The sequence below is a fragment of the Neltuma alba genome, unplaced genomic scaffold, assembly GCF_004799145.2.
Source record: "Neltuma alba isolate B1F8T4 unplaced genomic scaffold, ASM479914v2 tig00010134_pilon, whole genome shotgun sequence".
NCBI classification, from domain to species: domain Eukaryota; kingdom Viridiplantae; phylum Streptophyta; class Magnoliopsida; order Fabales; family Fabaceae; genus Neltuma; species Neltuma alba.
In genome coordinates this window covers 569,642-596,162 of record NW_021635082.1, presented here as the reverse complement: position 1 = coordinate 596,162, position 26,521 = coordinate 569,642, and the positions used below count along the sequence as shown (strand labels likewise).

Sequence of the window (26,521 nt, the reverse complement as noted above, 5' to 3'; positions counted from 1 at the left end):
TTTTTTTTTTTTTTCTTGGTTAAACCACCCGGTATCCGACGCTTTTATTGGGCCAAAGCCTTCTTTGGGCCACCCGAGCAACCGACTAGCCCGGATTCAAGGGGCAGGAAGTGTGTCTTTTGGACGGGTTGGCCCCCCTCCCAACAAGAGCACTTCCCGAGAATCGAACTTGTATTCTCATCTTTATGAGAGGCGAAGACCACTTACCATCTCGCCCAACTGCTTGTTGGTAGATAAAGGGTATATTTGGATTACAGTTACAAACACACCAAAAGTTTATTGAAAATGGTGAAACTGAGATTGCAAACTGAGTTGGACAAAAAAATTGTTTGGTTGGGCTAACTTTTTCAACCAATTTCTAGCCTTCAACCTCAGTTGGATTCAACGGAAAAAAATCTAACTTTTCAAACTGCAATTTCAAACGGTGATCATTAAAAATGAGCATCCCAGATTTATCCTCACATTTTCTCCTATGCCTCATCTCCTTTGTTAGTATAATGAGCTTTTATTTAGACCAAATGAATTTTAATTTATATTCATGTTTGTCCATTATAGATATTTAATTAATTATCTACAATGTGTTTTCAAATTTTTCTCCGTAACAAATATTTTTATTTTGTAGTTTCACAAATAAACTATTTATATTTTATCATAACAATTTTATGTATTTTTTAAAACTATTATCACATTAAAAACATAAAATTTCAAACACTACTATTCAATAAAGTCAATGTTTTTGTCAGTCATTTTACAACTAAACTAACTTTTTTATTAATCATCCAAACAACTTTCAACTTTTTCAGCTAACCTTTTAAAAGCACCTCTCCGAACATACCCTAACTGACTTTTACTCCAACTTTTATTACAAAAATCAGTTAGGCTAAAAGTCAGTTTTGCCCAATACCAATCCAAACATACCCAAACCCTCTCTGTTGAAAAGGAAAAACACAAATTTCAAATCCAATAAAGCAAACGATGTGGGAAAGAGCACCTTCATTTCTATATAATAGAAAAATGGTAGATGTAATCCACCATTATTATTCCACCGTTTCTTTAACTTGGTGCTTAGAAAAGTTACCAAGGAACTTCCTCCTCCCATGGCAGACTAAAATGATAAAAAATTTCAGCACTCGTCATGAAGTCTCAATGTGAAGGTGTGGAGGGAAAGAAGCATTTCTTTGAGCTTGTCATTGGTCTCGGAATCAACCAAGTCGCCGTCATGGTTGAACTTTCCGGGAGGACGGTGAGCATTAAGGTAGAACTCATGCTTATTGATGAAGTGAAGATCAAGAAACACTCCGATTTGCCGGAGATGATACTGTGCTCTCCCCACCTCCTACAGCACTTAATGCTGCTGCAGTTTTTCCAGCCCATACATTTGGAGGCCTTGATCCCCAATCCAATGCATTCTTCAATAGTGCTGACAAACTGTTTATACTGTAATTATTAGTGTGTGTATGTTGAAATCATGCTCTCTATTTCTCATTAAATATATGTTTATATAATTTGAATTTTTAAAGCATAGTTTTCTTAATACATTTATTAGAAGGAGTCCCTGATATGACATCTCCATCCACAAAAACAGAGACCAGAGGCAACAATATTCATAATGAAAATAAGGACAAATTAATTAATTATTTTATATAGTTTTATTTCAATTGTAACTCAATTCCTAAACTCTAATCCGAACAGCTTAATCTCTGAATTTTTTACACAGTGTGACTCAATACTTACAGTTTAACAATCTAAAACATTAGCCCCTATGTTTTAAAAAAATAATTTTGGTCCATATAATTTTATTTTTTTAAAAAACATTTTAGAGACCAATATTTTAAATAATTGAAACTATAAGGATCAAGTTCTTTTGATCGCTTCCTCCTTATCATGGATGGTACAAGTTGAATAAGGTATAGTGCTAGCAAAGGGAACCAGGGTTGAGTAAGATTTGCCGAGAAAGTGGGTCTCACTGCACAATTATGGGAGATCTTGGAGGGATTGCAGATTTGATGGGAGGTTGGCTTGAGACGGCTTGTGATGGAAACAGACTCCAGTACTACGATGACTCAGGTGGGCGGATGGAGGGAAGGATGAAGAAGAGTGGAGAGTCGTTTGCTTCTGAAGACATGGGACTGACTAGTGAAGGAGAGAAAGGCAATCACTGTGCTAATGCCCCCCTAACTTGGGCCTTACATTGGATGATGGGCTTCAAGTTTGGTTCAAAGTCCACGAACATGTGAAGTGCCTGCTAACTCTAATATTTAATACAAAAACTAGTTTCACGTTCAATTTAGCTCTAAATATAATATCTTAATTTACTTTATCTCTCATATGTATCTGTTTTTTTAAATTGTACAGTTGCATATATTAAAGATTCTGTCAAATAGTAATTTTAGCTAATACATATAATTATTAATGGTATTTTAGGAAATATAACACATATTTATTACAAATAACTAAATAACTAGCTTAACAAATTTTTTCAATTTACTCAATTTAATCAACTAGGTCTTATATTAAAGATCGAAACTAGCATTTGATGGACTGTTCACACTAACTTTAATTCAAGGATTGGGTTGCAACTGTTGATACTCCCCCAACTATAATTAAAGAGGATATTAAGAAAGATGATTATGATGTTTTAAGAAAAATATATCATATTTCTTATAATTAACTAACTTACCTAAGTTTTTTAATCTAATCAAATTAGTTAAATAGGACTAATGGAATAATATCTACTTAATTTGATATTTTTTTTCAGTTATCTTTAATATGGGTGAAGTAACTCATCCAAAACTCGGAACTTGATCAAAAATTTTAGTGTGAATTGAGCTAAACGACTCCAAGTACATAATTTGATATTTATATAATCTAAAATAAGTAAATAACAGCTAAAGGGATACGCGACTAGCGTATGTGTCAATGAGCACATTAGCAAGTGTTTTAAGGGATTGAATTTCTTATTATGGATCAAGGATTATGGATAGAAGAATTCATTTATATTATCTATATACTCATTAAAAAAATGAAAGCATCAAAAAGCTACCTGTATGACAGTATTCACTCACTCACTCACTCACTCACTCTGCTCTGTTTCATAATTTTTAAGGCAAATATATAACATATAAGAAAGACTTAGTTCGCAATTTAGAAAACATTTTCGTCAATCCATAATAATTAAACTAAAAGGAAATAAATCAGCTAGAAAACTGCAGCAACTCCCTCAGTTAATGATAACCAAATGAGAAGAAACTTATGGATATAACAATTGAGAAGAAGTTCCGATATCGATTTTACTAAGTTTTTAATGCAATTAGGAGTGTCGTATTTGAGATTAAATTGACAATGATTCATGTATTATTGTACACGATGATGAGTTGGAAATGACCATCTTGACAGAATTAATTGAAAATGGAGGAAGGAAATGGCTTCCGGGTGATGGAGTAGTTGTAATCAGGAGAAGCAAAGATACAGGAATCAGCTTGAAGAATCTTACGGCGGAAATCCTCCACCTGCGGCGGATATCTGCCGTCGACTTCGAGATCAGGGTTGATCATCGGCAGCGACGAAATCTCAACGTACTCCACCTCCATGCCGTCGATTTCCTCCTTGCTCATCTCAATCGCTGCGAACTCCAAATCAGATATCAAATCCGATCGAAAATCGGCAAATCAAAATCGGCGGAAATAATTGGAGCAGTGAAAGTTACGTACCGGCACGAATGAGGCCTCTGTTGTAGGAAGCTTTGCGAAGAGAGCCGCAAATGGCCGCCACTTTGATCACGACCGGCGGCTCCGCAACTGTTCCCGCCATCTCTCTTTCTTCTTATTCTTCTTCTCTAAAATAAAATTGGGGATTTTTTTAAATCAAATATCTCAGTCGCTAGGATCCGCAGGTTCGTTTCAATTCAAGTTTGGTGAACAAAAAATTATTCAATTCACGTTGTCCTCTGGTTTATCTTTAGATTTTCGATTTTGACACGGAGATACAGAGCATACGAGATAGCCCACAGCATAGGAAGACTTGTAAGAGGCATCTTTATCAAATTACCTAAATGTTACCGTGTTAAAAAGTATTTATTCCTATGCTGTGCTGAGCGAATTCTAGCGTGACATTTATATTTTTAAGATAAAAAAGTGAAACTCGTTCACCCTAAGAATGAGTTTAATATCCCACTTTTTTATTTTCGGCAAAAATTTCAGCCAATGACCCATTCTGGCAATTCTTTCCAATCCTTGTGAATTTTGGAAAAAATTTCAACCCACTGCCCCACTATTTCTCCATCTAGACAAAAAAGACATGAATAGATTATGTATAAAAAATTACTTTTTATTCTGTACCTAAATTCAGAAAAAAAAATATAAATATAAAATATTTATAAGTTACATATAATATATCCAAAATCTCCACCTATTTAATTATAAAATACATATTTATCAATTTCTATCTTTATCATCATTACTCAACAATATTCTTTTTTTTTTTAGCTGAATAATTACTCAACAATATTCAAATCAAGGGTATTATGAGGAAAAAAAACTTAACCTCTTCATAAATTTTATGAAATAGCTTTTTATAAATAAAAATAAAAGTTATTTATATATTGAGAATTAAGTGCTTCTTGTGTCACACATGATGTAAAAAAAATTTACTTCTTATTTATCAAATTATTTTAAGAAATTTTGTGCACTGAAATTTGTGTTACTGTTTATAGCATTTTGATAAAAATACCCTTGTAAGAAAAGAGACTAGAGCATCAAAAGACCAATACTCCGTGAAAATAATAAAATAGTCTCTCCCATTTAAAACTATGGGAACCAAATAAATAATTTATAAATATTAAAAAATTATTTAAATTAATTATATATAAAAAATACTCCTTTTATTGAAAAAATAATCATAAAAAAAACTAAATCACACAACTCAAAATGCTGGTTAAAAATGGTTAAACAATAGATGTGTAAAAGATATATTTCTACGATTCTAAATATAAGATCTATTTTATAATGTAATTTACATATAAAATGGATTTTATATTTAGAACCAGAGATATAACTTATTTTCATAAAACATTTTTATTTATGGAGAAGGTAAGGGGCTGGGAGAATGAATAGAAAAAGAGATAAGAGAGAACAAGTTGAAAAAAGAAATGAGAAGGACATATAATTAATTAGGGGTAAAAATGAAAAAAAAATGCACTAAGTGATTAGATAAACCTAAATTATATGTTATGAAAAAACCCAACCCCCCAAAAATTTGATGCTTATATCTTGAACGACAGAGTACGTGTTAATCTTTTTAAAATACACCCTCTGATTTTGCTTAAAAAAAAAAAAAACACCCTCTGGTTATTTATATTGAAAATTATCTTATTACTAGAATAGAAATTTCCTTTACATGTGCTATCAATAGAATTATAAATTTTAAGGATAAAGTAAATTAAAAACTTATATTAAGAATAAAAACAAACTCCTCATCTAACACCCAGCTAGCGTATAATAATTCTCAAATGCATTTTAATTTTTCTGTTTTTTCCAACGAAAATAACTTCCGGCTCAAGTTCTCCCCCCCCCCCCCCCGGGGGGTTTAAAAGTTTTTAGACTGTTATTTCCTTGGCCAAAAGATTTTTTGATAGTCCAAATTTCAAAAGAAAAACACTGAAGTTGACCTCTTTGCAGTCAAGGAAAATTTTAGGTACGCACTTTAGACTTACGTGTATGAGGTAACATTTTTTTTTTAATACAGATATAGGAGAACTTTTCTAATCAAACTAGAATACGTTCATTTTTTTTCCACTAATTTACCTTCTAATTAACTTTCATTATAAATGTTTTTAATTTATTTCCTAATAAAATAAATGTTTTGAATCATTTTAGATTTAAAATCCATTTGTTCTGATTTAATTAAAAGAAATAATATTAAGTATAGGACTATACTTATATCAAAGTTCTCTAATCATATATGACCATGTGTTTTATTTTTAAAATATTAGTATTTAATTATAAATTCACATAAAATAATGAAAAAGACACATGATTATATATGATTAGAAAACTTGATATAATGGATATAAAGAATTTAATCTAAGTTTTTTTGGTAAATGTATATGCTTAACTACACAAGTTTTCTCCAATTAACTATGTAAATTACATTACATTTACTGCATATTTTTTTATATCTTCAACAAGAATTGATTAATAGGAAAATTGGAATTTGTTCATTCGAAATAGTCCCCAAAAAATGTTGAGATTTTTTCCTTTGACAAAGGATTCTCCTATTTTTTCACCAAATAGGCTTTGCGAAGATTATCACCACACTAGCAGGTTACCAAAAAAAATTTCTTAAATTTGTTTTTTGTTTTTTGTTTTTTTCCCCACATCATTGGAATAATGTGAACACAAAACCCAGCCAAAGGTTTAAGATGGGCAATGGAGGCTTGCAAGTCGGAGCACTTTGTAGATATTTTCCAAAGAGATTGTTACAACCACAAACCGCAATTTCTTTCAAACTAAAAATTTTGTCCCCATGCGATGCGTGAATTAGAATATTTGATTAAATTTTAAATTCTAATGAATTACATTATTGAAGGTTGCTCAAGATCATTTCTTATAAGAATATGATTTTTTTTCAATTCATTCAAATGGGATTTAAATTAGAGGTGCGGGATTGAAGGTAAACATGTGAAAATTCAAAATTATTTATTTATTTCTCTATTTAAACCCTTAATTGACATACTATTTGATAATGATACTTCCCATTTAATTCAATATTTTCAAATTCCAATTAAGAAATTATTCAAATTGAAAATTAATTATTAATTTCTTCATTTGAACTTCTAATTGAAATCTCATTTAATAATGATGCTCATCATTAATTCAACATACCCAAATCCCAATCAAAATATTATTCAAATCTAATTAATTGAATATATTTGGATATCATAATATCATAGCTGACCAATTTTGAAATAAATAGGATATTATAAGTTTTTAAGAATATAGTTGACATTGATAGTTGATGATTGATGATTGATGATAGTTGATAGTATATTGGGCCAAAATAATTTTAAAAATTTTAAACTTGATCATGACATTTTTTTTTTTTTGCTTTTTGGATAAAAATATGTATATCCTTTTTTTATCGATGGGTATCTTAAACTTTTTAATTTGTACAAATAATCCTACTAATATAATCTTTAGCCACGGTTAACAGAGCATGACAATAAATTTTGGTAACTTATTAAAATTAGATGAATATCTGAAAACAATTTTTATGTCCCTTTTTAATTTATCTTTCCTTCATTTTTGAAATAATTAAAAAAAGAATTTTTTAATACAAACTTTAAAGTTTAAGAAACTTACGTGTAACTTTGTCATAAATAAAGGGGATAATTAATCCACAGCTCCTTATAGTTTCAACTAATTTTGAATTAGGTCCTTATAGTTTTTTTTCTTTTTATCAGGTCCTTATACTTTCACCTATTTTTAATTAGGTCTTTGTATTTATTTTTCTTTTTATCAAGTCCTTATAAGTTCACCTTATTTTTAATTAAGTCCCTGAATTTTTTATTCTTTATTTTATAAATTCTAATAGTACTATTATATAAACATAAAATAGTATATATTATTTAATATTAATTTATAAACAATAATATTCTAAAGATATTGAATTATTATAATGATTTTAATTTATTCAGAAAAAATTAATTGCTCTAAAAAATTTTCCTGGATTAATTAATTCTATTACTTTTTTATTACATAATTATTAATTTAATTTAATTATTAATATTTTATATTTCATTATTAATCTATTTAATTAAGCTTATATTTAATTAATAAATAAAAATTAAAACTACATGGACCTGATTAAAAATTTAGTGAAATTATAAGGACTTAATTAAAAGAAAAATAAATACAAGGACCTAATTAAAAAAAGGTAAAAGTATAAGGACCTGATAAAAAGTAAAAAAAACTATAGGGACCTGATTCAAAATTCGTTAAAACTATAAGGACTTGCAGATTAATTAACCCTAAATAAATGTTCGGGCATGTTTTTAAAACTGAATATGATGAATTGATTCGATTTAAATATGGAAACTATTGCCTACTAAATTCACTAAAATTAAGAAATTTCCCGGAAAATGATTATAATAAGAAAAAATCGTAAAAAAAAGACAGTAAAAATTAAGAAATTGAAAATCAAGTATTTTGTCAAAAATTTGTTTCTATTTGCTATTCAACTATTGTCAAAATGTAGATAAGGGTTGCAATAGGCCCTGATTTGTAATTGCAATATTTTCAGTTTTTTGTTGTTGCTATTTTTCTTATAATAATGCAATAGAAAATATTTAAATTAGGGAAAAAGAATCGCTTTTGTCGCATATGTACTTGGACTTTTCAAATCAAATACGTGGAGCACATTCCATGCATGTTATCTTGATGAGCATTTCAATTTAAATATTTTTTATATTTTAAATAATTTTAATTTTAATAGATACATAAATTAAAATAAAAAGAATTCCATAATTAATAATTTTTGAAAGAATAAAGTTATCATTAAAAAAATTAAAAATTTTAAACCTAAACCATCTAAATTAAATTTTGGAGATGATTTATTATGATGAGTACTGAAGAGAGAAGAATATTCCGCTGCTGGGACAAAGCAGATGAAAATTGTCACGGTGTTGGCAACCAGCGATCAGCAAACTCCTTTCCAATGTTAGTTTTAATTGTTGTCTAAGAAAATGGTAACTTAATCAGATCATAAGACCAATTTAAAGTTATTTAAGTCCGTATAAAATTAAACGAAATCAGTCGCAAAGAAAACCATATTTAAATCTCTCGCAGGAACTATAGATTTTCATCTCTCTAATTTCTTTTTGTCTGAAATATTAGTCCTATAATTTAACAAAAATCTATATTATTTTGTCTTTCAATGAACCAAAATCTGTGATTTAAAATTTTATGAACAAAAATAAAAATGAGTACAAACTTGAGGAACTAATTAAAAATTGTATTAACATTTTGTTAAATATTTAAATCTTTAGATGTAATTTCAAAAGAGCTAAACACACGCTGCCAAGCACATGAATTAGACTACTATGATCAGCCTTCTCTATGTTAATCGATCAGTATTATTCAACAGAAACTTTTTTATTTTTAATTTTAGCAACAGAATCATTTCACTCATCATGTCAAATAATAAACCTCGGACAAAAATTACAAAGCAATATAAGGGAAAAATTCCAAAAATACAAACAATAATGTGATGGAGAATCTGAAATCCACACCTTATGATTCTATAATCTTCAGTATTTGCGAGGGTTCAAGCTGATCAGGCTTTGCCTTGAAGTCTTAGAGTAAATTCCTGCAGAGAAAGAAGAAGCTTCTTGAGCTTAATTTTGGCTTCTTCATCAATCAGATCGCCATCAGCATTGAACTTTGCAGGAGGCTGGAAAGCACTGAGGAAGAACTCAGGCTTGTTTATGAAATGAAGATCAATGAACACTCCCACTTGGCGAAGATGATACTGCGCTTTTGCTCCTCCACTACTTCCTCCTGTGCTTACGATGGCCGCGGCTTTGCCTGCCCACACATTTGGTGGTCTTGATGCCCAGTCAATTGCATTCTTCAGTGGAGCTGATACAGAAACACAAGCTCAAACATTTGAGATTGCTGAAACAAAGCATTCATGTTAAAGAGTTCATGTCAAGTGATGTTTAAGGAAATTACAAGTAGCAGATTTCTTTATTCTCATTCCCAAATATAACGTAAAAACATGGAAGAGATGCCTTTATAAAAATTAATACAATTTTTAATCTATAAAATTTGATCTTATTTTAGTTTTTGGTCACTGAAATTTGAAACTAGTAGTTTCAATCTCCTTGGAACTTTGTTTAATTTTACAAATAAAAACATTGTTTTAAGAACAAATAATCTTTAAGCAGACCAAAATGAAATCAAATTTCAGGAATTAAAATACTTATTTTAAATTTTAAAAATCAAAATTAAAATGAAATCGAAGTTCGAAAACTTAAGATGGTATTAACCTTTTTTTTTTCACATTAACCCATTTTCTAATCACACACACCTCGCCCTTCTCCATAGGAAATACACCCCAGCACATGATCCATCATGTGATGACTTCCTCGAAGGTGAGGCAACACAGTCAGTCCCAGGGGCTTTGGCACATGCGGACTTTATGTAAGAACAGACTTTTGCTTAGTAAAATTGTTATCATACTGTTACTTTGTGGTTGGTGAAGCATACTAAGTGGCCAGCGTGGAAGAAACAATTGAAGTAATTCGAGTAGCAATGTCATACTCCCTCCTGCCCTGTTGACTTTATAAGAGCCTGAAATTTGAATTATCTTGGTCTTTTTTATAAAAGTCTAATTGAGATTGTCTGAATATTTAATGTATTTTTGTTATTTTTGCCTCTAATTAATTTTATATATTATATTGATTAGAAGGTTAACAATTTGACACATTACATTCGCTTTCATACTTTCTCTTATTATTACTCTATTTCTCTCTCTTACTTAAGTCTTTATAAATAAGGTGTTGGCCAAAAAAAAAATCCTTATAAATAAGGACATATTTAAAAAGAAAATTTTTTTTACATATCTATTACTTTTAAGGAAAAATGACAAATAAAGACTCCTGAATTACCAAAATTATGTAGAGGTCACCTGAATAAGCAAAATTATCATGAAGGATCCAGTCCCATATTGCAAATATGAAATCTTGATGAAATGTATGTCTGAAATGCCCCTCAACCAAGTTGTGATTTGGTCTACTGAAGTTGTCATTCGCTAAAGTAAATTTGTTATTTTCCATAGTCAACTTGTCATTTAGCATAACTTCAACCAAGTTGTGATTTGATCTACTAAAGTTGTCATTCGCTAAAGTGAACTTATCATTTCCTATAGTCAACTTGTCATTTGGTTTAGGGGCATTTCAGATATTTCATCAATATTTCATATTTGTAATATGAGACTGGGTTCCTCATGGTAATTTTTCTTATTTAGATGACCTCTGCATAATTTTGCTAATTCAGGGGTCTTTATTTATGATTTTCCCTACTTTTAACTAATTTTTTTTTTTTAAAACCACATAATTTAGTTTTCAGATTTTTATAAAAAGGACTGGAGGGAGTAAATCATTATAATCAGAGAGATAACATGAAACAGTGAGTTATTTGAAAAAAAGCATTTATATCAGCTTGTGCTGTGATTAGTAAATTTAGTATCTCAGTCTACAACCATAATTTTGGTCTTGTGCATGCTTATTTATTGGTGGGTAACAGCAGCAACAACAATGTAATAAATTTAATCTTTGAAAATAATTATTTTTTTGGTCGGAAAAAATAATTATATTTTGAGGATCCATTAGCATATATAAATTGTATATAAAATTCCCATATCCCAACATTATCACATGCCAAAAGAAGCCCAGACAAAGACAAACATAAAATTTATATTTTTTAAAACGAATGCATGTGGGAACCACTTCTAATTTATGCTACTATAGTATTTTGAAAAATAGAGAGTACGGGACGCAAATATACCTACCAATCCTTTAATTTTTGGAGAAAACTTGGTATACTGTAGAAAGAAAAATTAATTTGTGGGTCCAATAATTTATCTTAATTTTAAATTAACTCTTTATGATTTTTTTAATTGGATTACTATAATTTAGTTTATTACTGGCATTCATTTTTTAATATAAAATCAATTAATTCAATTTATAGAATTTATGAGACCATAAAATTTGTTTTGTTTTGCCTAGCATTGTTTTAGCACATGTTCATTTTTATAAATAAAATTCCATAAAATCTATAAATTAAAATTATGGGATTAAATAATAATGACCCATTTTAAATAAAATAAACTTTAGGATATGATTCAAAATTGAAGTAACAGATCAATTTTCATTTGCAGAAAGGAAGACACTACTGTAGAATCTCAGCATATCGTTTTAACAAATTTTCTTTAAGAAAATATTTAATTTTAAAAATAAAAATGTGCAGCAAAGTTCAAAAGTATGTTTTATTCCAAGATACATTAACGATGTAAAATTATCTTGTCTGATACAAATCGTCTGCAACCATAGAAAACCAGAGAATCTTTGGAAAGTCCAATTAGGGCAATGCATTTCAGAAAGAGGTGAAAGAAGATGAATAAGAGTACCTGTGAGAGAGTAATTATACTCCGGCGAAGCGAAAAGAACACTATCGGCGGCGAGAATCTTGCGGCGAAAAGCTTCCACCTCAGGGGGATAAGTTCCGTCACTCTCAAGATCAGTGTTGAGCATAGGAAGGGGAGAAATATCGATGTACTCGATTTCCATGCCTTCAATGTCTCCTTTGCTCAGCTCGATTGCTGCAGTCAATAGAAATCAAACTTTATAGATCACTAGAGCATTACGTTTTGATTTCAATTCTAAACATAATCGAACTTGAAAATTTGATACTCGGCGATGAATATTGAGAATCGGAGTTTAACTTCCGGTCTAAAAAGAACAGAGAGGGAGATACGAAAAGGGAAAACAAGGAGAAGAGTGAGAGAGAATGAGAGCGAACCAGAACGAATAAGGCCTCGGTGGAATGAACCTTTCCGCAGCGAGCCACAAAGTGCTGCTACTTTGATCGCCGGCGACGGAACTCCGGCGACTCCAGTCATCGGTCTTCTTGTATATGTGGGGGGCTGAGGTGTGTGTATGGTATGGCTTCCGAGTTCCGAAGCCTGGGGATGAGAACCGGATGAAAGGACACTGATGAACGAACCGCAGCGATGAGTACACTGGCATTGCAATCAAATTTATACCATTAAAATACTGGTCTAAATTCAAAATTTTTAAATAAAAAATTATTTTTAAAAAAATTTATAATTACAAAATTATATTATTTTAGATTATGTATTTATTATAAAATGTTTTTAAGAGAAAATAAAAAATTAAATATTGACCATTCATATTAAAATTTAACTTTTGAGATTTAGTAAATATTATAATACTCCTCATTGCGATAACTGATGTACATTAAAACTAATTCTCAATTTATATATGAGAAAAAAAAAACCTAAAAATCAAGCTACTTAATACTTATATTTATTATATCATATTTTTTAATTATAGATAAACATGTTTTTTCTTATAAATTTATGATTAAATAATTTAAAATGTTAATATTTTAAAAATAGAACATATAATCATGGATTGAAAGATTTGACACAGTAATATGATGGACGCTCCATTCAAGAAAACTAATTTAAAAAATTAAAAATTAGTTAAATTAATGAATTATTTATAAAAATTAAAATATAAGTATTAATTTTTTTAGATATTTTTTAATAATTTACATTGAAAATTGATGTCTGAAAAACACTTTTTTTTTTTTTTGAGTAGACAAGCAGAGCTTGCAGGTAGGGATTAAACCCTAATAGCGACCACCAACAAGTGGCTATCATGCCACTGCGCCACACATGCACTAGCCTGAAAAAACACATTTAATATATAATAGCAGGGTTTAATGACAATTATAAATTTAATTAGAAAAAAGGCATTTAAGGTCTTAAATTTAAAATTAAAATTAACACACCTATTAATTTTTATATTTAAGGTTACACAGGGTAAATAAAGTAGTCAAGAAAGTTGTCATCTTTTATTTGTTCCTTACTTGGAATTGGAACATGATACGTGTAATGACTTGACTCCTGAAATGAGGAACATGCAATTTTCAATTTTGACGGAGAAGAAAAATATTTATACAGTTATTGTGCGGGCACAACCACACACTTTTTTTTTTTAACAAACACATATATATCTAACTAAAATTTGACATTTTTATAAAATTATTTTATTTTATACTATACTTTTTTAGAATATTTTGTATTATATTTTTAGCCAAACATAATATGAGTATTGTTATAAACAAGAAATAAGGAGAATGAATAGTAGAAAAGAAAGCAAGAGATAGAGAAGACAATGGCCTTTTCTCATTCACTTTGGTTCAAGGTACAAATGCCTCATGCATGCCCTCTATTTATAGGCCTCCAAGCATTGAAGTCCTATACTAAGGTTACAAAGAAATAAAGAACATTATAATGGCATTAACAATGAGAAACTCCTCCCAAGTCATTCATTAGGGAGGTTATGTAGTTTATGACACTTGAAGGTGAGGAATCCTATGAGAATTCTAAGGGTTAGGGGTTATGAACATCCACTCATGCAATATTCATAACACTCCTCCTTGGATGTCCATAATGAGTATTGTGCCTCATTAAAACCTTACTAGGAAAAACCCATTGGGACAAAAACCCAGTAAAGGAAAAAGAGTACACAATATTTACTCCCCCTAATGATAACATCATTTTAAGTCTTTAAGTCTGCGCATTCCAATACCATACACTAACTTCTCAAATGTTCTAGTCGGCAGTGTCTTGGTAAACAAATCAGTAAGGTTGTCACATGAGCGAATTTGTTGAAAATCTATATCACCACTTTTCAAAAAATCATGAGTGAAAAAGAACTTTGGAGAAATATGTTTTGTTCTGTCTCCTTTGATATATCCTCCATTTAATTGAGCTATACATGCTGTATTGTCTTCATATAATACTGTTGGAATCTTCTGTTCAAGGGAAAAACCACACATTTTTTGAATATGTTGAGTCACTGACCTTAGCCAAACGCATTCTCGACTTGCCTCATGAATTGCAATTATTTCCGCATGATTTGATGAGGTAGCTGATAAAGTTTGTTTTGTTGAACGCCATGAGATCGCTGTACCTCCACAAATAAATAAATATCCTGTTTGAGACTTGCCTTTATGTGGATCTGATAGAAATCCTGCATCTGCATAGCCAATTAATTGTGATTCTGATTCATTAGAGTAAAATAATCCCATATCAATTGTCCCTCGAAGATATCGAAATATATGCTTAATTCCACTCCAATGCCTTCTTGTTGGGAAAGAACTAAATCTTGCCAATAAACTAACAGCAAATGCAATATCAGGTCGTGTTGAATTAGCAAGATACATTAATACACTTATGGCACTGAGATATGGTACTTCAGGACCAAGAAGTTCTTCCTCATCTTCTTGAGGACGAAAAGGATCTTTATCCTTACCCAGTGATCTTACAACCATAGGAGTAGATAACGGATGTGCCTTATCCATGTAAAATCGCTTTAATACTTTTTCAATATAAGTTGATTGATGAAGGAAAATTCCATTTGTCAAGTGCTCAATTTGCAAGCCAAGGCAAAACTTTGTTCTTCCAAGATCTTTCATTTCAAATTCTTTCTTTAAACAATCAACTGCTTTTTGAAGCTCTTCAGGAGTTCCAATTATATTTAAATCATCCACATAGACAGCAATTATAACAAACTCTGATCCATTTCTTTTTATAAAAACACATGAGCAAATTGGATCATTTTTATAACATTCTCTCAACAAATATTCACTAAGTCGGTTATACCACATTCTTCCAGATTGTTTTAATCCATATAAGGATTTATGCAAACGAATTGCATAATTTTCTCGAGAATTCTTACATGCCTCTGGCAATTTAAATCCTTCAGGGATTTTCATATAAATCTCAGTATCTAAAGAACCATATAAATATGCCGTAACAACATCCATTAAACGCATTTCAAGTTTTCTATGGACTGCCAAACTAATTATATATCTCAAAGTGATTGCATCCACCACAGGAGAATATGTCTCTTCATAATCAATACCAAGTCTTTGTGAAAATCCTTGTACTACAAGCCGTGCTTTATATCTAACAATCTCATTTTTCTCATTTCGTTTGCGCACGAAAACCCATCTGTATCCAACTAGTTTCACACCATTTGGTATATGAACTACAGGTCCAAAAACTTCACGCTTTGAAAGTGAATTTAACTCTGCTTGAATTGCATCTTTCCATTTTGGCCAATCATCTCTATGTCTACATTCTTCAACTGATGTAGGTTCAAGATCCTCATGTTGATTAATTATTTCAACAGCAACATTATATGAAAAAATATTGTCAACAACTGTGTTCTCTCGGTTCCATCTTTTTCCTGTAGTAACATAACTTATTGAGATCTCTTCATTATTTTCAGGTACCTAAGCCTCCTCTGAGGTCTTTTGATTAGTTATATTTCGGTCCTCTCCTATAGGACTTGCCTCCTCAATTTGACTATCATGACCATCATGATTATTTGCTCCTTTTTTCTTTCTAGGAGTTTTATCTTTGGAACCGATTGGTCTACCCCGCTTCAGGCGTGGTTTGGTTTCACTTGCGCTTTCTAGTTGTCCTGCTGGGACATCAATTCTAATTGGAGCATTTTCAGCTGGAATGTGAGATTTAGTAATTCTCTTAGGATCAGTGAATGCATTTGGCAGTTGATTTACAATATTTTGCAAATGAATTATTCTTTGAACTTCAAGTTCACATTGTTGTGTACGAGGATCTAGATGAGATAATGATAATGCTTTCCATATGATTTCTTTATCCAGCTGCTTATTATCTCCCCCTAATATTGGAAAAATTGTCTCATCAAAATGACAATCGTCAAAACGTGCTGTAAACAAATCTCCTGTTAATGGTTCTAAATACTTAATTATAGAAGGAGATTCATAGCCAACATATATCCCTAACCTTCTTTGAGGTCCCATCTTTGTGCATTGTGGTGGAGCAATAGGGACAAATACCGCACATCCAAAAATTCTAAGATGGAAAATATTTGGCTCTCAACCAAAAGTCAATTGTAACGGGGAGAATTCATGATAACTTGTTGGCTTGATGCGTATAATTGCTGCTGCATGCAGAATTGCATGTCCCCAAGCTGAAATAGGAAGTTTTGTTCTCAATAGTATTGGTCTAGTAATCAATTGGAGGCGTTTAATAAATGACTCTGCTAGGCCATTTTGAGTGTGGACATAAGCAACAGATTTTTCTACTGTTATTTCAGTTGCCATGCAATAATCATTAAAAACTTGAGATGAAAACTCACTAGCGTTATCAAGACGAATTGTCTTAATTGCATGGTCTGGAAACTGTGCTCTTAATCGAATTATTTGAGCAAGTAATCTAGCAAATGCTAAATTACGTGTTGATAACAAACACACATGAGACCATCTTGTAGATGCATATATTAAAACCATAAAATATTTGAATGGTCCACATGGTGGATGGATAGGTCCACATATATCTCCTTGGATACGCTCTAGAAATGCAGGAGATTCAACTCCTATTTTTGTCAATGAAGGCCTTATAATTAATTTGCCTTGAGAACAAGCAACACATGAAAATTCTTTAAATTGAAGAATCTTCTGGCTCTTCAATGGGTGTCCATGTGAATTTTCAATAATTCTTCGCATCATAGTTGATCCGGGATGGCCTAACCGATCATGCCAAACAATAAACGTATCTTTATCAGTAAACTTTTGGTTTACCGTAGCATTTGTTTCAATTGTACTAATATTTGTATAGTACAAACCAGAAGATAATGTCGGTAATTCTTCCATGACATATTTTTCTCCATTTCTTACTATTGTAACATGTAAATATTCAATGTTCTTCTCATTTATAGTTTCAACATGATATCCATTTTGGCGAATATCTTTAAAACTTAATAAATTTCTTTGAGACTTCGAGGAATATAAAGCATCATTAATAACAAATTTTGTTCCTCTGGGTAATATTATAATTGCTCTTCCGGAGCCTTCAATTAGTTTTGCATTACCCGCTATAGTATTGACGCTTGCACTATTTATCGTAAGATGAGAAAAATATTTTCTATCTTTGAGTATGGTGTGTGTTGTAGCACTATCTATCAGGCATATATCTTCATTCTTGTGCCCAACAAAAGGAAGAGAAACATCCATATTCTTCACCCAAAAAAAAAACATTCATTAATATAAATTCGAAGTACATCATGATTAATAATACTCTTAAAAAAAGAGAAATAAATAAACATAAACTAAATTAAAAAGCATAAATAAAGCAAACTAAAATTATCCAAATTCTTCTAATCATGATTCTCAAAGAAATCAGCCACATCCAAATGTGCCATAGCATCAAGGCCATTAACATCATCTAGCTCATTGATATCATCATTTTTGTATGCAAAATTTGCCTCCACATCATCAGTTTGAAAAGTCAAATTTGCTTTCACATTATTTGAACTTCTTTTTATAGAGGCCTGATAAAGTTTTGCTAGATGCTCAGGCGTACGACAGGTACGTGACCAATGTCTTTTCATACCACACCGGTAACATTGATTTTCAATAACTCTTCAAGGGCTATTCTTATCTTTTTTCTGCCCATCACCAAGTTTCTTCTTTTTGGTGGGTATTTGGGTTATAATTGTTACTTCCACCACCATAAGAACGGTAATTTACGTGTCCCCTACCACGACCACGGCCTCGGCTACGACCATGACCGCGTCCACGCATATGATAATTATTGTGTACAGTCACATTCGCTTCAGGGAATGGAGCTGATCCAGTGGGACGAATCTCATGATTTTTCATTAATAGCTCGTTATTTTGTTCAGCCACAAGAAGACATGAGATCAATTCAGAATATTTCTTAAAACCCTTTTCACGATATTGCTGCTGCAGGAGCACATTTGAAGCATGAAAAGTTGAAAATGTTTTTTCTAATAAGTCCTTATCTGTTATTTTCTCACCACATAATTTCAATTGAGAACTTATTTTGAAAACTGCTGAATTATATTCAGTCACAGATTTAAAATCTTGAAGCCTCAAATGCATCCATTCATAACGAGCTTTAGGCAAAATTACCGTTTTTTGATGATCATACCTTTCTTTTAAATTATTCCACAATTCTAACGGGTCTTTCACCGTCAGGTATTCAGCTTTCAACCCTTCATGCAAATGGTGGCGTAGGAAAATCATGGCCTTAGCCTTGTCTTGGCTAGTTGCTTCATTTCCAGGTAAAATAGTACTTCCTAGACCTTTAGCATCTAGGTGGATTTCAGTATCTAAGACCCAAGACAAATAATTTTTTCCAGTGATATCAAGAGCCGTAAACTCGAGTTTGGTAAGATTGGCCATAGATCAAACTAAAATGATAATAACAAAAATTAGAATTATAATAAAATTGATGCACACTGAAACACAATAAATAAAATATTACGATTCAAAAGTCACCCATAAATAAACTATTCCTTTAAAATTATAAACAAAATAAATGAATAAATAAACAATGACAAATAAACATATATGAGGGGAAAAAAAACAACACAAATAATTAGTTACAATAATAATATAGAGACAATGTATATATAAATATATATATAGGGGGAAGGGGGAAAGCGGTAATGTAAATGCGGTAATATAAATAAATATATAAATGTTACAATAGACTAACTAACATATAATAAAAATTAAACTAAAAATAAAAATAATGCTACAGTGAGGTAAACGAAATAAATATAAATTGATAAATAATGAATAAACAACATATAAATTATTAGGCCTTATTATAAATAAATTATATAAACAACATAAATAAATACAAACAAATATAATGATAGAAAAAAAAATAAACAGTGTAAATTATATATATGTATATGAGAGTTAGTACAATATAGATAAAACAACAGTAAATTATATATATGTATATATGTATATGAGGGTTAGTACAATATAGATAAAACAACATGGGACACTGTAAATTATATGTATATGAGAGTTAGTACAACACAGATAAAATAATGTAAAACACCATAGATACCAAATGGAGATGATACATAAATTACATCAATTATTTGAAACAAACATAATATTTTACAATGTGACAACAAAAATAAAATGACTTAAAATAAAACAGAATGTTAACATAAAATAAAACAGAATGTTAACATAATGAAAAAAAAAATAAAATGTAAAGAAAAGAACAATAGAGTAACATTATATAATATAAAACATGATAATTAAGAAAGGAGATAATATAAAGTTAATATGTAGTCAATACATAGATATATATTGTGATGATTGAGTAAGGAGATAATTAGACGATGAGAAGAGTGCATAATCTTACGAAGGGTTTATACCTCAAATTTTCAGAGCAAGGTCGTTCTGATAACGTGTTATAAACAAGAAATAAGGAGAATGAAGAGTAGAAAAGAAAGCAAGAGATAGAGAAGACAATGGCCTTTTCTCATTCACTTTGGTTCAAGGTACAAATGCCTCATGCATGCCCTCTATTTATAGGCCTCCAAGCATTGAAGTCCTATACTAAGGTTATAAAGGAATAAAGAACATTATAATGGCATTAACAATGAAAAACTCCTCCCAAGTCATTCATTATGGAGGTTATGTAGTTTATGACACTTGAAGGTGAGGAATCCTATGAGAATTCTAAGGGTTAGGGGTTATGGACATCCACTCATGCAATATTCATAACAAGTATCTTAATATTAGAGGAGGATTAATTATTGTGATTTTTTTACAAAACTCACACACTATGACTTAAAAAAAACTTTAAAGAAAATATTTGACGTTATTTGAAATTGAATTACAAAGCCCTCACAAATTAATCACCGTGATTGTACCATCGATAATATCTCATAATAATGGTACTATAAAATTTTTACGGTCTAATTTTATATTCAGTTGTTGCCGTATTTATTTCATTGTTTTGATCTCTGGCTGGTTAGAAAAATTCTTTTGATCTCTGTGCTTCTCTAATTTTTAATATAAAAGTTAAATAATAAATTTATATAGGTTAAGAAAATTAATTAAATGTTTATATAGGTTAAGAAAATTAATTAAATTAATTCTGTGAAAAAAATTATACATTGATTTTTCTAAAATATTTTTTTAATCATCCACATTGAAATTTTTCTTAATAAGTGCAATCAAAGTTTAAATTGATATCAAATATGGTAGTTTGAAGTGACCTGAAATTTTACACTTACGATCATATTCAATCTTTTAGCTTCTACGGAGGAGTGTATACTCCATCCGATTCTTTTTATAATTATATGTTTTTTTTTTACTCTTTCTTTTTCCCACCAAGACTCTTCATAAATAAGGATGTTTTGAAAAATAAGGTTTTTTTATATATTTATTATCTTTAATTAAGTTTAACAGATTTTTTAGTTTGTATAATTTAATTAATTGAAAACTATAAAAAATACTCCTCTTATCTTATTTATAAAACACTTTCAATATGTTTTATGCAAATCAAGAAAAATTTTAAAATGTGTTAATTCTCTATTAAAATATAATAATTTTTTAAATTTACTCTTATTTAATGTATACACCTTTCAAAAAATATAAATATCTACACTATAATAAATAAATAATAAAATAATATATTCATGTTAAAAATTTAATAAAATAATTTATAAATAGAACTAAAAAAAAATTTCTCAGCTTTATAGATAGATCTAGAGAAGCACATAAGAAAGCAGTCTTTTAAGAGGGGATGTTGTCTTATTTCTTTTTTATTAATCACTGCGTTTCTTTTGATTTATTTTTAGGAGAATTGCAATAAAGTATTGAAGAAAAGAAATAATTACAAAATAAGTTTTAAAAGTTGTTATTTTTTACTTTAGAATTTATCATCACATGTTGCTTAAATTGTGATTAAAATTTTTTAGTAATTATTTCTCTTTTTTAGAAATGAGCTGTAATTCTCTTTTTATTTTATTTTATTTACAGAAAAGGCTGCGTCTTCATTAATAATTATTGGAAGTAGGTGTGATTTCAAATCAAATACTCTCGATTCTCAATATAGGAGCTAATCAGAAAGTTAATATTAATCTTGTATATAAAATCTATTTTTACTTGCTTACTAATTTTTTCTCAAATTAACCGTATTAATATTTTTCTAACAATAATCAAGTACGAAAAAAGAGAGAGGGAACTAAAAAAAATACTTAAAGTGTTTTAAAAAAAACATATTATATTAACTAATTTAATTAGTATTATTAATTTATTTAAATTAATTAATTGTGCTTTATATTAAAAATTGGAGGGGTAACGTAAATCAATTAAAGAAAGATGCCATAAAAGCAATGCGTTAATTTTTTTCTACGATTTTATATGCCGCACGGCGCACGCCTCGCTGACACTTTTTTTTTTTAATTTTTATTTAATGGTTGTTGAAAGAAAAAATGTGCAGAAAAAAATTCAATGCCAATTCAGGTATTAAAAGCAAGAAAGCAAAGCAGCCAATTCAAACTACTAGAGTGGGGGCTTGGAGGAAAATTAAGACATTGAGGGAGACTAGAGGGGGCTAATGGAAATCACCTTTTTGTCTATGTGTTTTTTTTGTAATTCTGATCAATATTTTATAAAATTATTATGATTTTTAAATAAAAATTATATAAATAAATTTAAACTATTAAAACTTGATTTGAATACTTCATAACTAGAGTAAAAAAATTCGGGAAAATATATTTTATAAAATATTTTTTTTTTTGGATTTCTCCATCCGGTATCCCAGGGCAATAGACATCTTTCAGCCGTGACAGCGGCCCCAAACTAATCCAGATCGAAGGCTTGCAAGGAACCTTTCGGTCGGCGCCCTCTAGCCCCTAAGGGTGCTGCATTCCCACGGTTCGAATTCGAAACCCGTGGTTAAGCTAGAACAGTCCCAACCAACTGACCTAACCCCTCGGGGTTTATTTTATAAAATATTTTAATAATAATAGTTCACAGTTGTGAATTATTGTGTATAGAAATTTTTTGAATCCAAAGTCATGAAAATAAATTGTGATATAATGTTTTAGTTTCGGGAACTAACCTCTTACCTTCAACCCAAGTCGTATTAGGAGTGCTTGGGTTAACTTCTTAAAAATAATTTTGTGAGATTTAAAATAAATATGTGAGAAAAGTTTTGTTTATATTTACATGAAAACACAGTTTTAAAATGCTCTTGAGTGATCCAAACACTGCCTTACTTAGCTCCTATAAGACTCCGTATTTTTTTATACAGCGGGAGTGGTCAGTCAATGCTCAAACCAATTAAATTTCACCTTTGAGTAAATAATGGACAACTAGCAGATCCGGAAGGCAATTGCAGGACTGTTGGCGGCAGAAGCCCTTGAGGCGGCCCCCAGTCAAAACGCTTACGGCAGGAGGGCTGCCGCTACTGGTTGTGCTACTTTTATAATTATATCACTTATATTTAATATTCTTTCGAGTTTTTAATATAAAAATTAACATTAGTTTTATATCTAAAATTTATTTTATACATTTATCACTTTTTTAAATTAAATTTATTGATATTCTCTTAATAATAATTATGTAAAAGAGGAAGGAAAGAAATTAAGAAAAATGCCTAAAGTATTTTAGAAAAAAATCATATCATATTAACTAATTTAATTAACACTATTAATCTACTCAAATTATTTAATTAGATCTTATATTAAAAAACAAGGGAGTATAAATTATTTGTAACATATTTTTGTGTATTAATGAATGTATTAACTTAACAAAATTTTCAAATTTTATTTTTATTAAAAAAATTTCTTTTCTATATTTACAAATTATTCTTATATCTCTTCCTTCTTTCTCTCTTTTCAATAAAAATTATATAAAAATAAAATTAAGAGACAAGCATTAAATACATTTATAATGACTTACAGTTAACGAATACTTCTACCTCCTCCACCTACAATACCTTTCTCTTTTATTCGCTTTTTCTTAACGAGCTAAGATAGGGTCTTGTATGCTTGCGTAGGAAGCCAAAAGGCAACTAATTTCAAGAACAAACCAACCATTTCCAAGAAAGCATGGTGAAAAAACGAGCTTCTCAAAAGAAATTGAAAAATTTCAGAGAGCACTCAGCCGAAATAACACAATCAAGCTTGTCAAATGAATCTCATGTAAATTAGGTAGATCGATCCCGACACACAGAATGTACTTTTGATTCCAACAAGGATACATATTGATCAAGCATTGACACCACAGCCTCAAATTCAGTCACTTGTTGCTCTATAGCGTCAATTTGCTGAACATATTCATCAAAGTTACCACTCTTGGATTTCAACTGCTCTACGTATACCCTTAGCCCAGAAGCCAAATCACCAAAGCCTTTGTACTCTTCTGCTACTCTCATATTCATCTTCTCCAGAAGCTCTAAATGATTGTTGGTCCCCTGGGAAAGAATGGAAGAAGAATTTTTTCCAAAATAGCTCAGCTTTCGATATAATATCATGTAACTACCGTGATGAATATTGATCTCCAAGCTCTAAAAATTTCAACAAAACATAAATCGTAGGTACATTTTAGAAAAGAGAGAATCTGGGCTTACTTGAAGCTCTGATTTGACCATGGTTGAAATGCTGGAGAAGAGATCATTAAGTGACTGAGCCAGTTCATCAGGACGCTGCTCCGTAGGTCCATCATCCTTTGCAGTAGCCATGGTTTTGTTTGCAACTATGACAGCAAATACCACCAAGTATTAAGGACCAGGAAATAGCAAATTTGAATACATGCCAAAACATCATGGGCCTGATGGAAACATCTTCATCTTAATTTTTCACTAAGATTAATAATGACTATAGTATAGTACACAGAGTTATGAAAGAAAAAGAAAACAATTGAAATCTGATTCTATTCCACCGACTTAATCATAATTTATTATTACTTCCAGTTCTTAATATAGATCTAATTTGTAGTTTAAATTAAACTACAAACTAGATCTTATATTGAAAACCAGAGGTAGTATCAATTTATTGCCGGAATATTATATGTTTAATTACTTCCAAGAATCAGTTGAGAAACAAGTAGACCATTGTATCAGCGGAAGGTTCAACCACGGTCAATTCTGTTTCAAGAGTTTGCATCAGATATTTTAGGAACTTCCAGATTTTTATTACTGTTGTAATTTCTTCTATAAATATCTTAGCCACTTCCTATGCTAGGCAGACATTGAGAAATCAAAGGATTATTTTGAGTCAATCGGAGATTCTACTTTTGTTGGCTATTGAGGGTTTGTAGAGTGAGATCCCTGCTTTGCTTATCCTTAATAGAAATTTATCTTGGCTATTAGTCAGTTGTGAGTGAGATCCTTACCTCAGCTCTCTAGTAGATTATTTTCCGGCTTTTGTTTTTCCATGACTTCGGTTCTTATCACAGAGGTAGCATCATCTACTGAATTTCCAAAATGAACCGTTAAATTTCGAAAAAGGTTCATCAAACTCGGCGTACTGTTTAGCAACAAGTCTGCATTCCTAAATTTTGGGATAAAATTTGTTAATTAAAAGTTCAAAGTGCAGCCCTCTTGACCGAGTACACAAATCTATTATAAGAAGAAGTGATTTCCAATGAAATGAATGCATCTCAAATGAACTAAAATATCCACATAGATAACCCAATTAGCAAACTCTGCTGCCTTCTAATTGGTTGTCTCAGTGACAATCATTCATCCAATGCAGGACTTTGATCTTTAGTTGATTAGCAATCTGACGGGAAAGTATACTCGTTGGTGCGTGCGTGCGTGTGTGTAAGCAACCAAAATAACAGAGAATGGTCACACACAGTGAGTTGGCTGCGGTGATGAAATACAGACAGACACAAACACACATATGTCCTTTCATATTCAATTTTACAAAGGGTATCCTCTAAAATACTACCAGCAAGCAACTTTAGTTTTGGAAGGAATCTTGACAACGTTGAAACCCAATGAAATTAATCAAGGGCCAAAACCAAAGAAGGAATCTTTGTTCTTGTACAGTTTATCACACAAATGAACCGCTTTGAGAGAAATAATTCAGTATTTTGCAGACTTCCCTTTCGGAGATACAACAGGCCACACTGTAATTAAAGCATAATTCTGGTAAATCCAACACACTTTCATGAGATATGCACATTCTCAGGTGGTGTAGCTGACTTTCAATCGATTAATGTCAATTGCAACAGTCTTGAAGCCAAAAAACCAAACGTGAATGCGTAAAATGTATCAATATCATTATCCTTGTCATCGCTCAATTTTCTAATAAAAACTACGAGTTCTCAGTAGTACACTTATATTTTGATGTGAAACCAGCCAATTTAGTACTTTAATACCTTCTTTTACGTAAAAAACCTCAAAGATCTCAACATTTATGAGAAATGTCAGAAATTTGGAACTTAACCGTACAGATAGGGAATTCCAATTTGCCTAACATAAGCAACCGAGGGCTATTATTACCATAAAAGGATTTAATTGGGATTTTAACAGGTAGTTATGAATTTCATCAAGAAGACGATTTTCGAAACAGACATCCATATTAGCAAACGCAATTAAGGAACATGAACATATTAAAGAAATTAAGGGCGTTGACAGAAAGTAAGAGATACTTACAGGGACAGAGCCGAAAACCACAAAAGTGAGATTAAGTGCAGCCAAATGTTAAACGAGAAATTGAGATGCGGTGGAATGGAGACGAGAGACGTGAGAAAAGGCGGCGTCGCCGTTGGGCAGCGACCGGGAACGGAAAATTTGAGGCCTCGAAACCCAACAGAGCGAAACCAAGAGGGTCGATATCGTTACTGAGCCAAATGCCCAC

At 30.6% G+C, this 26,521-nt stretch overlaps 3 protein-coding genes and 1 pseudogene across 4 annotated transcripts; all 4 read right to left on the bottom strand.

Moving 5' to 3' along the window:
- Window positions 1–1,068: 1,068 nt before the first annotated feature.
- Window positions 1,069–3,951, bottom strand: LOC114754388 (NADPH:quinone oxidoreductase-like; annotated as a pseudogene).
- A 5,161-nt stretch (window positions 3,952–9,112) lies between these two features.
- LOC114754387 (NADPH:quinone oxidoreductase) lies at window positions 9,113–12,761 on the bottom strand. Its single transcript, XM_028943155.1, has 3 exons — window positions 12,579–12,761; window positions 12,187–12,378; window positions 9,113–9,635 (listed from the first exon to the last, which is right to left on the bottom strand). Exons 1-3 carry the CDS (start codon window positions 12,676–12,678, stop codon window positions 9,331–9,333), a joined length of 597 nt encoding a protein of 198 aa, XP_028798988.1. The 5' UTR covers window positions 12,679–12,761; the 3' UTR covers window positions 9,113–9,330.
- A 5,255-nt stretch (window positions 12,762–18,016) lies between these two features.
- On the bottom strand, window positions 18,017–19,067 carry LOC114754383 (uncharacterized). The gene is made up of 3 exons (XM_028943150.1): window positions 18,795–19,067; window positions 18,390–18,605; window positions 18,017–18,190 (listed from the first exon to the last, which is right to left on the bottom strand). Exons 1-3 carry the CDS (start codon window positions 19,065–19,067, stop codon window positions 18,017–18,019), a joined length of 663 nt encoding a protein of 220 aa, XP_028798983.1.
- A 4,711-nt stretch (window positions 19,068–23,778) lies between these two features.
- On the bottom strand, window positions 23,779–26,521 carry LOC114754389 (biogenesis of lysosome-related organelles complex 1 subunit 2). 2 transcript variants are annotated; one of them, XM_028943157.1, is made up of 4 exons: window positions 26,317–26,521; window positions 25,047–25,124; window positions 24,283–24,407; window positions 23,779–24,126 (listed from the first exon to the last, which is right to left on the bottom strand). In XM_028943157.1, the coding sequence occupies exons 3-4, from the start codon at window positions 24,391–24,393 to the stop codon at window positions 23,860–23,862; spliced, it is 378 nt and encodes a 125-aa protein (XP_028798990.1). In that variant the 5' UTR covers window positions 24,394–24,407; window positions 25,047–25,124; window positions 26,317–26,521; the 3' UTR covers window positions 23,779–23,859. The 2 variants fall into 2 exon arrangements, with proteins under 2 accessions (XP_028798990.1, XP_028798989.1); XM_028943156.1 differs by lacking the exon at window positions 25,047–25,124.

Coding starts and splice junctions, on each gene's coding strand:
- LOC114754387 (XM_028943155.1), bottom strand. CDS start 12,678: ATGACTGGAGTCGCCGGAGTTCCGTCGCCGGCGATCAAAGTAGCAGCA. Junction 12,379..12,578: donor CCGAGGCCTTATTCGTTCTG/GTTCGCTCTCAT, acceptor TATTGACTGCAG/CAATCGAGCTGAGCAAAGGA. Junction 9,636..12,186: donor GTATAATTACTCTCTCACAG/GTACTCTTATTC, acceptor TTTCTGTATCAG/CTCCACTGAAGAATGCAATT.
- LOC114754383 (XM_028943150.1), bottom strand. CDS start 19,067: ATGGCCAATCTTACCAAACTCGAGTTTACGGCTCTTGATATCACTGGA. Junction 18,606..18,794: donor GGTATGATCATCAAAAAACG/GTAATTTTGCCT, acceptor GTGCTCCTGCAG/CAGCAATATCGTGAAAAGGG. Junction 18,191..18,389: donor GTGGTCGTGGTAGGGGACAC/GTAAATTACCGT, acceptor AAACTTTATCAG/GCCTCTATAAAAAGAAGTTC.
- LOC114754389 (XM_028943157.1), bottom strand. CDS start 24,393: ATGGCTACTGCAAAGGATGATGGACCTACGGAGCAGCGTCCTGATGAA. Junction 24,127..24,282: donor TGGTCAAATCAGAGCTTCAA/GTAAGCCCAGAT, acceptor ATTCTTTCCCAG/GGGACCAACAATCATTTAGA.